Source organism: Anopheles stephensi, chromosome 2 (assembly GCF_013141755.1).
Source record: "Anopheles stephensi strain Indian chromosome 2, UCI_ANSTEP_V1.0, whole genome shotgun sequence".
Classification (NCBI taxonomy): Eukaryota; Metazoa; Arthropoda; class Insecta; order Diptera; family Culicidae; genus Anopheles; species Anopheles stephensi.
This window is the reverse complement of record NC_050202.1, coordinates 32,035,009-32,047,555: the sequence shown is the minus strand read 5'-3', so window position 1 is coordinate 32,047,555 and position 12,547 is coordinate 32,035,009. Positions and strand designations below refer to the sequence as shown.

At 49.4% G+C, this 12,547-nt stretch overlaps 4 protein-coding genes across 5 annotated transcripts; 2 read left to right on the top strand and 2 right to left on the bottom strand.

The window, feature by feature from the left end:
• The first annotated feature begins 156 nt into the window (after window positions 1-156).
• On the top strand, window positions 157-2,434 carry LOC118507086 (uroporphyrinogen decarboxylase). 2 transcript variants are annotated; one of them, XM_036045073.1, is made up of 3 exons: window positions 176-461; window positions 528-719; window positions 938-2,434. In XM_036045073.1, the coding sequence occupies exons 1-3, from the start codon at window positions 453-455 to the stop codon at window positions 1,991-1,993; spliced, it is 1,257 nt and encodes a 418-aa protein (XP_035900966.1). In that variant the 5' UTR covers window positions 176-452; the 3' UTR covers window positions 1,994-2,434. The 2 variants fall into 2 exon arrangements, with proteins under 2 accessions (XP_035900967.1, XP_035900966.1); XM_036045074.1 differs by lacking the exon at window positions 528-719 and having other exon boundaries at window positions 157-461.
• A 196-nt stretch (window positions 2,435-2,630) lies between these two features.
• Window positions 2,631-3,700, bottom strand: LOC118507087 (60S ribosomal protein L31). Its single transcript, XM_036045075.1, has 3 exons — window positions 3,573-3,700; window positions 3,008-3,252; window positions 2,631-2,930 (listed from the first exon to the last, which is right to left on the bottom strand). Exons 2-3 carry the CDS (start codon window positions 3,229-3,231, stop codon window positions 2,780-2,782), a joined length of 375 nt encoding a protein of 124 aa, XP_035900968.1. The 5' UTR covers window positions 3,232-3,252; window positions 3,573-3,700; the 3' UTR covers window positions 2,631-2,779.
• Window positions 3,701-4,032: 332 nt separating this feature from the next.
• On the bottom strand, window positions 4,033-12,418 carry LOC118507103. Its single transcript, XM_036045106.1, has 8 exons — window positions 11,891-12,418; window positions 10,562-10,731; window positions 9,767-10,492; window positions 7,035-9,690; window positions 6,544-6,965; window positions 6,298-6,467; window positions 5,971-6,074; window positions 4,033-5,901 (listed from the first exon to the last, which is right to left on the bottom strand). Exons 1-8 carry the CDS (start codon window positions 12,252-12,254, stop codon window positions 4,154-4,156), a joined length of 6,360 nt encoding a protein of 2,119 aa, XP_035900999.1. The 5' UTR covers window positions 12,255-12,418; the 3' UTR covers window positions 4,033-4,153.
• LOC118507104 (RWD domain-containing protein 2A) lies at window positions 6,169-11,863 on the top strand. The gene is made up of 2 exons (XM_036045107.1): window positions 6,169-6,279; window positions 10,793-11,863. Exon 2 carries the CDS (start codon window positions 10,806-10,808, stop codon window positions 11,754-11,756), a length of 951 nt encoding a protein of 316 aa, XP_035901000.1. The 5' UTR covers window positions 6,169-6,279; window positions 10,793-10,805; the 3' UTR covers window positions 11,757-11,863.
• Window positions 12,419-12,547: the final 129 nt, after the last annotated feature.

Sequence of the window (12,547 nt, the reverse complement as noted above, 5' to 3'; positions counted from 1 at the left end):
TTTGTTGAAGAAATGATTTATGATGAGGGTGATTGTTAAATAAAATTACGAAATAAATGCATTTTTTGCTTTTCCAATCCAACGAGATTAAATACGAAATTTAAAAAAAAAACATCTCGCTTCGCACGTTGACAGCTGAACTGTCAACAACATTCGACAAGGTGACGTTTGGTTAATTGGGTACTGGGGGGGGGGAGCGGGACTCAGTCACGATTACGTTTGTGCATATATTTATTTATTTTCTTTTTCCGAGTCATTGCAAAACGCATTCGCCTGATAATCCTTGTCCTGTAGCCGGCACCGAAAAGTGGTGTTTTTTTCTTTCTTTCCTCAACATCCTAATCTCCCAACTCGCGGCACGATACCGCGCGGTTGCAGCACATACATCAAGCAGTCAGGCCCGTTTGTGATTTCATCGTCTCATTTGCGTTATAGCTGCCAACCGAAAGAGAATGGAAAAGGTGCGCTCTTAATTGCTAAGGTTCAACTGGAGGTTCACGCGAGTTAAATTCAAATTGTTGCCACAGCCGGCCGCTGCCTCCGCCATGGTCGAGCCAGTTATTCGCCCGTTCGTCGTGCGGTTCTTGTACGGATTGTTGGCCGGTTTTGTTACGGCCACGTTGATCGTAGCGCTAATGGCACGGCAGGGAATCGCACCCTTTGAAACACAGCCTCTACCGCAACCGCTAGTAGCTCGAATAAGTGAAGGGTACGGCGATGTAAGTGCGAATGAAATTCGACCCAACCAAGATTGAGAGAGAGAGAGAGAGTGTGAGAGCGCGAGTCCAAAAAAAACCTTAACAAAGTGTGGCTTTTTATAAAACCCGTAAAACTGTTCCGTGAATACTAAAACTGCATGCCTGCTGCAAACGTGTACTTTTGTCGTGCAAACAATGCTTTCCATTAACAACAACCGATCTCGTTTCTTTCGCTACAGGATTTCCCCCCGCTGAAGAATGATAATTTGCTCCGGGCAGCCAGGGGCGAACCCGTCGATCGTGTGCCCGTTTGGGTGATGCGACAAGCCGGACGTTATCTGCCCGAGTTTCAGGAGGTGCGAGCCAAACATGACTTCTTCACCGTCTGCCGGACGCCGGAACTGGCTTGCGAAGTGACAATGCAGCCGCTACGCCGGTTCGATCTCGACGCGTCGATCATCTTCTCCGATATCCTGGTCATCCCACAAGCGTTGGGCATTACGGTCGAAATGAAGCCGGGTGTTGGTCCGGTACTGCCCGAACCGCTCGTCGGTCCGGCCGATCTCGAACGGCTCAACCAGACCGGCACCATTGAGCGGCTGAAGTATGTGGGTGAAGCGATCACCATGATGCGCCGGATGCTCGAGGGCAAGGTACCACTGTTCGGGTTCACCGGTGCACCCTGGACGCTGATGGGCTACATGATCGAGGGAGGCGGCAGTAAAACCATGTCGAAGGCGAAAGCATGGCTTGCAGACTACCCGGAAGCCAGCCAGCAGTTGCTGGACATTCTCACCGACCAGGTCGTCGATTATTTGGTCATGCAGGTGAAAGCTGGCGCCCAGATGCTGCAGGTGTTCGAGTCCAGTGCGGACCATCTGAGCAAGGAACAGTTCCTCTCCGTTTCGTTACCCTGCCTGAAGCGCATTCGGGTCGATTTGCTGCGAAAACTAGCGGACGAACAAGTTCCCGCTGTGCCAATGGTGCTTTTCGCGAAGGGAGCAATGCACTCACTGGCGGAGCAAGCCCAAACCGGTTACGAGGTGATCGGACTCGATTGGACCATCGATCCGGAGGAGGCTCGCAAACAGGTCGGCCCGAATGTGACGCTGCAGGGCAACCTGGACCCGCAGGATATGTACCAAACGCCCGAAAAGCTGCGTGAACTGGTGCTGACGATGGTACGAAAGTTCGGCAAGCATCGCTACATCGCCAACCTGGGACATGGGATTACACCGCAAACACCTATCGAAAGCATGACCGTGCTGGTGCAGGCAGTCCACGATGCATTGTGATAAGCGCGCGCAAACGTGGCGCAAACGCCATCCCTCGTGCCGCCGCCATTCAAAGACGGTGCTTTTAAAAATGCATGCATTTTGATCAGTTTTGCATTTGCACACAAGCATGATGAAGACAACAATTATCAACGGGAGTTGCACAATAATATCACTGCCTACTTTCACTATCTACGCCACGCCACAAACCAACAGGTGGTGATTGAGAAATGGTAGTAGAGCTAGTTAGTAGCCATCGTTATCACTTCGAACGTAGCAAAGCTCGTTCGTATGAAAAACATGTGTAGAGGGCTCATATGTCTGGATAAGGGAGTAAATTTGCGTATTGTTTTGTTATTATTGATGAGGGAAGAGACATTTTGTAATGCCAATAAAATAGTCTACAGATGTTAACTCATCTTAGAATACAAAAACACGCCATCGTTTGTGCTCTTAATCCAAGCAAGCATTTTTCCTTCGAAAGATCACCTAGCAACTAAGACGAGCTGAGAACAGCTGATTTCCAAAACGTTCCCTGCCTGCGATGAAGCAGAATCTTCGCTTAGATCACTTCTTTCGATGCATCCTAGCCAACACTTCCCTGGACACTATACACACATACACACTTCACGGAGGACAGTAACAAACGAACACTGCGTTTAGAGTGGGATTTAGTTGTTTTTTCCTCTCCTCTTCTCACTTCTTTATTCGCACACACCGACGAACCGCCCCTGCCCAAGCAAACGAAGCCTTCGATTATTTACAAAGCTTCGTCCGTCTCCGTTCACTCAACACCATAGCTCCTGCTTAATCTTCCGTCGATTCGACGTTTTCGGTCTGCAGTTCCTTGAACGTGGGCACTGGGACGTATGTGACCAGCGTGTACAGCTTGTTGGGGGAGTCCTCGTCGTCGTTACGGCGGCGGGAAAGGCGCACGCGTATGCGGAAAGGTGGGTTCCTGTAGGGACAAACCAGACCAGAGATTAGCGATCGCAAGATTCCAACACAAGGCGGGCGGCTCGCGCTGCTCCATACCTGATTCCACGGTGCCAGATAGCCTTGTTCAGGCGGGTGTCGATGCGTACGTCCGAAGTGCCCATCTCCTTCTCGGCAAACTTGCGCACGATCTTGATCGCTCGCGGGGATCGCTTTTTGTAGCCAACCTTGTGCAAGCGTCGGTTCAGGTTAATGGTGCACTCCCGTGTCACCACCTCGTTGATAGCCGACTTCGGCTTCTTCTCACGCTTAGCCTTGGCCATGTTGGAGGATGTTTAATTAAACTGCAATTACAAAACACAACCAAAAGTCGTCGATTAGCATGCTATCTCTTGCAACCACACCATTTCGCTTCTTCCAGTCGAAAGGACACTGTATTGCAGGCCGGACTCATGCCATCAAAAGCTAGGCCGCCGGACAGTTTCGCTGAGATGTTGACAGTCCCATCATGAAGCGGCTTCGTACACAACACCGACTTCGGAGGCTAATATTTCTGTTTTCCGCCGGCAAACCGCCGAACATTCATGTGCCACACAGTCTGCCAACCTTCCGACGCACGATTTTAGCAATACAGTGTCTTTTCGGGCCGAAAAACAAAACTTACAGAGCAATTCTTTTAATTAACCGAAATGTGTCCGCTAGCACTCGTCGATGCCGGAAACGAAAGAACGCTTACGTGGAAATTTGACAGCGGCTGTCATTCGCAGAGCAGCGCAGAAAGCGTGACAGCGGCCGTACGATTCAAAGTGTGCGTTTCGGGTAGATGACTCTTGAGCAGTCCTAGGACTCAGTCGAAAGCCCAAACGAAACAGTTAACCTTTGAATATGTGGGGGGAACAATAGTTGCTCATACGCATAGAAGGCTATACCCTGTTTCAACAAAATAGAAGAAGAAGAAGAAAGTGTGCGTTTTTAAAAAAACGCACACTTTGAGAAAGCCGTTAGAAAGGGACTAGTGTTTAATTTCTCAAAAAACTTTTTATATCATTCACATTATTAAAAGTAGTTGAAAGCGATCTTTTCGTTTTTAAAACAATTCGAAGAGAAACGAACAAACGCAAAAGTTGTAATTCCATTATCTATTTAAATATTTTTGAACCATTTCAGCCAACGTGCACAAATAATCGTTTACATCGATTAGGAATAAATAATAAATATAAGATCGATACACGAACAAACTAACGTTTACACAAACACCACTTGCACAAAATCTGTAGACTCGGGGCCTACAATCGCTACGATTTCTTTCCGCGCCAGCCGCAGCTTCAGCACCGACATTCGTTTCGCTTTCTGACGAATTGTATTCGTCGTCAGTATTTCTCTGAATCCGGTCACTCCTTCGTATCGGTACACCACCAACGGGTGCAACCAATTTTCCGTCAGCGTGTACAGCAGCATATCCTTCGACGGTAACACCGAAAACTGCAGCTGTTTCGGCAGTTTGGTCAGTATCAGCTGATGTTGCGCAAATGTGGCATTGGCGGTGAGCGCTTTGCGCCATATTTCAATCGATCCGTGATGTGCCGTGTTCGGGGTGTGTTCTGAATTAATGGCTAGCAGTAGCTGATTTTCATACCTCGCCACACTGAGGTACGATGGGTGGGAAACGGTAATTGTCTGGTGATGCTTAAGGTAGAAGTTGGCCGTTGCTCGCCAAACCTGTATACGTTCGCTGTTGTCCAGTACGATGAGATGATTTTCCAGGGCGACAATTTGCATCGGCACAACCGTTTCTTCGATTTGTCGCACGTCCAGTATTTGTACGAGGTTGTGCTCGCGCACACAACGCACCTCAAGGCCCACCATTCCTTTCGTGTACATCACGATACAGTCCAGCTTTACTATTCTCATCCAGATGACATCCCGTGCCCGGGTGCTGTTCATCACGTACAGCGGTGTAAACTTGTACGTGCCCGAGGTTTCGGTGTTCAAATCTAAAATTTGCTGCACATAATGGTTGCTCCCGTGCTGCAGAAGAAACTCAACAAACAGGTGCTGTCGGGGCCCAAAGTTTAGTCGCTTCACGTTTACGATTTCCCGATCGCGGCCAACAATCGGTGGGAAAGATTTGGCAGGCACTAAGCTTGATTTTTTATCGCTCCAATGGTAAAACTCAATGGCGGAAGGCCTATCGGGTTCGGCGCTGTGCACGACAATCAAATCGATCGGTCCGGAAGGAATCGAAACGGGCAGTACGAGCATACGTACTGTTTGTGCAGCGAATGGTTTCATTTTGTCAAAATGACTAAACACGGGACTGTTTTCGAACACACTCTGTGCCAGCTTATCGTTCACACTGTTGAGCGACCGTACCTGTGACGCTAGTGCGTTTATGTCTTTCCGATAGGAAGTGTTTAGCAGCAGTTGTGTAACGTTTGTGCCAAAAACCGTGTCTGCTTCGAGCACCGTTTCTTCCGCCTCTAACGGTTGGACGAGCGTAACTGGAATGTCGACTATTAGCGGATTTTGACTTATCAGCGCAACGTTTGTCATGAACTGCTCCACGTTCCTCCCATTGATTGCCGTTGCATTCAGCGATTCAAACACTAGTGGGAAAATGATGTTCTCCTTGGGAAATTTCGTAACAAGTCTCAGGGTGGCGTTAACGTTTTGCGGCAACGATTTCAGTAGCAAGTGTTGGGCGTCAAATTGCATTCCGTTCACCGTGCCTAGCACTTCCAGATTCCCCGTGATGATCGCATCGTGTATGTGGAGCGTTCCTTCTATCGATTGATTACCCCTCAATCGTAACCCATTTGCGTACCATTCGTCCATATCGACACCTTGTATGACGCACGGAGGGGCACAAACGATGCTCTCTGTGTGTAGCTCGCGGAATCGTTTTGCAGCGGTAAAGTTTCCAACGGGAACATCTTTCCTCAGTAAGTCAGTTTCCACGTCATAGCCGTTGAGCGTTTTCGGATTAAAGTCTCCTGCAAGAGCAAAAAATAAAAAGCGAATTGTTAAACAAAGGGTGAAATGCACACAGGAGACAGAATTACCGTGTATCTCCACATCATGAAACTGCCACCGTCCGCCAATTTCCTGTGGTTGGTGATGGCGCAGTGCAAACTGATCATATTCTACCACATCAATGCCGGGAGAACTGAAAAAAAGAGAAACATGTTATATTTTAATTCAAAATTATAACCACCATCGCCCTACGCCTACTATTATTATGCGTTTTCTGCCAACTGTCATTTGCGATTGTTTTGACAGCGCACACAATCACACACGATTTGTTTTGTTTTGGTTTTGGTTGCCGGGAAATCTAGCAAGCGACACAACTACGGCAACACGCGCAATCCAAGGTAATCAATCGCTCTCACCTTTCGGTACTTTTGATGGATCCTTGCAGGTGAATATCTTGAAAAATGGCACCGGCACGAACAGTGACTTCGGCCAGAAATTCCATCGGTGCCGTAATGTTTTGTGGTCGGCTTCCGCTCAGGCACCGTGCCTCCACGTCGTCCCAGTGCAGCTGATTGATCGGTTGATCCTGCGTGGAAAAGATAAAAAATGCACAGCTAGATCGAAAGGTTCTCGAGGAAAAATAGTTTACCCGGGAATCCTACCTTCAGATGGAGTTCTTTTTGAAACTCAACACTTTCGAAATGATAACGGCCAGTGAGCACCGTTGGTCGGTGAGATAGCCACACCTCGCCGTACAGTTTCTGCACATTGTGGCCGTTCAGATGGATGACGGTTGGATCATGCTCGAGGTACACGTTACCGTGTACGTCCATGTCGATCGGTGCATTTTCCGTCCCGGCACCATTTTCCGAGGGGCTAAAAAATTCCATCATCTTGGGAAAATTGATACCGTTCAGTTGGCTCAGAATGTGCAACTCCCCGTTAGCGTCCAGCGCGCCGGATATGTGCATCGTTTCAAGCGTTTGTATTTCGGGGCACTGTTTCAGCAGCATGTCGCTGGACAGATTCAGCCCTGATACTAAACCTCCAACGGTAGACGGTTCGTATGTAACGATCCCTTGATCTATAGAAAATGGATGGAGTTAGATGATGCGAACCGCGACGGAGGTTGTACTGACGGTGAAAAACTTACGAAACACTGCCTGTTCGATGTGCTCCTCGCGATCGGTGCGATACGCATTTTCCACCAGCTGTTCCATCGTAACTTCATTAAGCTTGCCGGAAGCATACAGATGGCCCGTGGCAACATGGTCGAACGTTTGTCCCACCGTAAACGTTTGATTGCCACCGTACATAAGCCAGGCCCGGCAAAACGCGTCCTTCGGTATGCCATTTATGGAACCTTCGAACAAGAGATCGTTTACCGTAATGTCGCTCTGGAAGTGGTACGGTTCGTTTTTGAGGATTGTCCGATTATCACCGGCGGCAAGAATGTGCCGCAAGTTCTCCACCGGTATGCCATTCAGCGTTGCACCGTCTTGCAGAACTAACCGGCCGATGGTGAGATTTCGGAACGACTTAAGACCCGCTATGCTCGGAACGATCGTTTCATCGACGTTATCAAGCGTCAGAGTGTCTTGCAGCAGGTGCTCCAGATCGTACCCATACACGGTGGACCGATTGTCGTCTGCGCGTATTTCCTGCGCTACGAGCGAACGGCTCACGTGTATGGTGCAGTTTTCAAAGCGCACCGGTGCACTTACATTCTGGGCAGTATCTAGCCGAAGCAGACGATCGATGCGTTTCGATTCGAACAGAACGTTGGCACTGTTTACGATGGGCGCAATAATGGTGTCAAAATGTATCGTTCCCTCGATGGTTTGCTCCGGACCAGTTCGGCGCAAGATTGTTCGATTCAGTTGATTCAGATCCACCTTATTGATCTCGTTCGCATCGGCTACGCCATCAACCTTCAGCTCCGAAACAAATGTCTTGCGTCCCGTAATATACTGAACTGCTCCCGCCGTCTGGGGCACCAGATCGTTCACATCGAGCTCGTTAATCTTATCCGCGTGCAGATGTTCTACAAACACGGGCTGAAGAAATTTAATCACCTGCTCCCGTGGAGGTGCCGTGTTTAAGCGCAAACCGTGAGTTGTTAGCCGATGCAGGTGGTGTACACCTCCGGGACTTAGAATGTTATGCGCCCACAGTGGTCCATTGAACGTTACGTTGCCGTGGATGGTGTAGTCACCGTTCAGCACGAGATCGGTTCCGATCGACATGATTGGGTTCATTTTGCTCAAACTTTCTCCATTGATTTTGCCCTGCAGCTCGATCGGTTTCTGTAGCGTAACGTAGTCGAAAGTTTTCGTACCGGTGATGGATTGCACTTCGTCGGATGTTAGATGCAGCACCTGCAGCTTTCCCTCCATTACGGGAATGTGATTTAGACGATCCTGCAGGAACAAACTGTCCACCAGCATCGGTTGCACAAACTGTAGATCCTGAACGATCATCTGCTGGTCGCCAGTAGTACGAGCCACGTTCGCTATCTCCACTCCGGACAGTTTTGCATCAACGACTTCCACACGATGCGCGGTTATCTGATCTATGACCAGCTTTCCAGCAAACTGTTGGTCTGCCGCTTGTTCGTGCAAAACGTGCTCGCTCAGGACGCGAGGATCAATCTCGTTGAACAGACCCGTTAGCTGCAGGTTGTCCGCGTCGATGGTTTCGAAATCGCTGCCATACTCCTGTGGCATTGCACCGCGCGCTTTAGCTAGTAGCGTGCGCGATTGATCCATCATACGCTGCACCGCTACCGCATCGGTAGAGTTGAACCGTTTGCTCGTCAGTCGGTTCACGCTTAAATCCTTTACCATCAAGTTCTTTGTGCTGAATAGTTGATTCACATTCGGCAGTAGGACGTTCGCCGGGTGAAAGAAGATACCGTCGATCAGCTTGTTAACGAACAGATTACCACCAACGACTACTTTTTTGGCGGTTAGCGAATTGTCCCGCCATTTCGCCGGTGGGTCATCAACCAGAAGCAAACTTTCTGCCGCATGTCCGTTAAAGAATTGCACACCGGTGATCCGATCAACTATCAGACGATCGACCACGATCATATCGTCCTCGACTGTATCGCCTCTCGATGCTTCTGCGTGGCGCGTCTTGTGCGCTGCATTGTTCAGCATTTTCACGTCGAGCTGTTTCATCTGTCCGGCCGGTGCTATTAGTTCGGAAACCGCCAAATCACCATTCCAGCGCACTGTGTCATTTGTCAGCACACTGCCATGGATCGTTTGTTCGACCAGATCCATCTTTTCCTTCACCCGCTGCACGTACTCGTTCACCTCGATCACGTACGACAGCATGGCATCATCCACCAGCAGCCGTTTGGTGTGTATCGCTTTGGTAGTGATCGATCCGACCGACGAATCTTGCATCTCGAGATCCTTCTGCACGATGCGTGCACCGTCCGGTGAATGGTTCGGCAAGCTAATTAGCCGATTGTACAGCTGCTCCAAATTCACCTGCGCCAGCTGTTCGTGCATTCGCTCGCACCATTCAATAAAGTGTGCATACACCTGTCGCAAATCGTTCTGCACGCCGTACTGTGGGGTGAACAGATTGATCGACTTTCCAAACAAATTACTGTTGGCAATTACAATCACGCTTGCGTTCACAATGTGTCGATAGACGCGCATGTGCGATACGCCGGCAGCAAACGCTTCGCCCGTGTAATCGATGCGCGACGGGACGAATTTCCAACCGTCGTATTCGTAGATCAGCAGGGGCTGATCGTGACAGAGCACGAGCAGAAGAAACTCTCCATTTTCATGCTACAAAAAGGAAACGTGTTGTGTAATGGTTCCACAAAATGGCCTAAAAAAACCCCCCGCTACTACTACTACTTACCACAACCGGCAGGAACATTTTCACACCAGTAAGTTCCAAATTTTGAAACGGCACAAAGTATCCATCGACAAACTTGTACACGATCGAGTTCTGGTCTACGTTGCGCGAGCTGCTTCCAGCCGAACCGGAACCGTCCTCATGCGAATTACCAGTCACGAGGTAGTGTTCCCGACGTTCACGTGCTTCGAAGAAAAAGTACGCTATATCCGACACGGAATAAATATAGATGCGCTGATGTAGCACCAGCTTTTGCGTGTCCGGGTTCAGTAGAAATATGTCCGAAAACGTGTCCTTTCCCTGCACGGCCGACATCTGATTTGCAACGGCAACAAACATCTGCTGCTCGATCGAGAACGCCTCGATGTGCACGGAGTTGTAGCACGGCATATGATCGACCACGTCGAAGTAGTAGCCAGCCCATCGGTACAGCGGGCAGACGTTTGAGCGGCTAGCGTCCAGATTGATGTAGGTGTGCGTTAGGAACACATGTTTGCCGTGCACCCATAGGTGTACCGTGTTCTGGTTTGGCTGGCCAAAGGTTTGCACGAGCTCCGTCTTGCCATCTTCGTGGATCTGAAAGACGGGCGAGCCTTCCGCGAACACGTTCAGCTCCTGGTCGTGATAGTTGACCACCGCCACAAATCCCAGGTGCGCAATGGACACACAGTCGAAGTGACGTGCAGTGACGGTTTGATGTTCGTGGTACTTTTCGAATTTTCCTTTCACCTTCACGCGGAAGTAAACATAAAACGGTTAAAGGAGGTTGTTTTTTTTCCATCGTTAAACATCACCTACCCTTCGATAAAATGATACAGCAGTGGCATTCATCGTCCGATTGCTGGTTTCGCTTTGGTGAAGGGCGGCAGCAAAGATGGATTTGCCGACACGAAGCAGACAAATGTCGACCGGGAAATTAACAGGCACCTGACCTCGTTCACGGAAGCCTTTCAGATAAAGCTGTCGCGCTGCGTGGAAGACAGAAGACACCCGCCATTTAACAATGCATCATTCCTTGATCATTCACAGATATCCACCGACCATGACCGATGGCAGTGCGGAGGAAGCGCAGAGGGCTTTGCTGAAAAATGGCCTCCAAAAGCAGCTGGAAGAATTTCAAATGCTTTCGGCAATTTTCTGCAATCCCGGCGAGCTTCACGTGGACGATTACGGCTGCATCGACAATCTGACCAGCTACATCAACGGGGAAACTCTTCGACTGACCAACAAACTGGACTACCGGTTCGATTTGCCACTGCTACCGAACCAAAAGGTACAGATTCTGGTGGAACTTCCGCATCTCTATCCGGCGCTGGAAATACCGCGGATCGTCATTCGGTCGGCAGTGATCCCGCGCGATCAGGAACGCATGCTCACCAGCAAGATCGAGCAATACATTGAGCAGGAGGTAGTGGAACGAGACGAACCGTACGTCTATCAGGTGGTTGGCTGGATACAGGACAACTTTGCCGAACTGATGCAACAAACCGCTGACAGGAAGGAATCAACCCAAACTGCTCCACACGGCAAACGCTCCGGCCCCGGCACCGAACGGATCGTGTTCGAACGCTTATGGATATACTCGCATCATCTCAAAAGCAAAACGAAACGTCAAACCATCATCAAAACTGCGCGCGATCTGAAGCTGACCGGATTTTCGCGACCCGGCAAACCGGCCATCATTTGCGTGGAGGGACAGCAGACCGATACGCAAGAGTTTTGGCGCACGATAAAACCTCTCAAATGGCAGAAGATACAGATCAAGTTTAGCGAAACAGAATCGGTGAACAGCGAAAACGAAATGGCGGCGTTGCGGCACTTTGAGTCCGGGTTCCGGGAGGAACTTTTCTGCGAGATGGACGAAGATTCCGATACGGATGATCAGCCGATGAGCATGAGTTTGTTTATGAAGTTTCTGGACAAGCACGACTGTGGCTACATCAAGAAGGAACTGTTTGGATTTCAAACTGCGAGCGAAAGTGCGTTCAGCTAGCCACGGTTAAACGGCGGGGACGGGCCAAACGTTTCCATGATTGTTACCATTTGCGAGACCATCCAATAAACACTTGTTACCAAGGTTGTTGACCCGACCCAGCAGCATCACGTCGTAACACGTTCTTTCCTTACCTTCCGCAGTGTCCGCTTCGATGGCCGCATCAGCGTCGCTCGCATCTCGACGCATTCTTTTCCCTTCGGCCTGGTGGCGTACGGTGCTCTCCCGCAGGAAGCTTTGTATTCTTTGTTCTAGAACTTTTTCATCCTCATCACGCCGCCGGTTAGCGACACCGTCCGCGTAGTCCTTTATCAAGTTTTGTCGGAAGATTTCTTTCAGTGACTCAAATTCACCATCAGCAGCAGCAAGTTCAGGTTCGTGGGCGAGTTTTTGTTCATACAAATCCTCCACACTATTAGCACCAAGCACAGTGATCACTTTAACGACTAGTAATAGGCATATTGGTTGCCAGAACCACTTCCACCGGGTCACCACCATAATGCCTGAGCTGATGGTTCAACGTACACTACTGCACCCTATCGATTCCTGCACGATACTACTTAGAATGTCAGAGATGAACCAACGCTGTAGCTATGTCGCACAGGCTGAGCTCTCGCAAACAAGGACTCGGGGAAAGAGAGCAAAGGTCACAGCACTTTGGTCACACCTGTAGGACAACACGTCATGCTACGATAATACGAGCGTAGAGGATCCCATGTGCAACAGGACTGCTACTATAACTACGCATACTAACGAAGCCATCGTTGATCATTCACAATATTGTCGATATT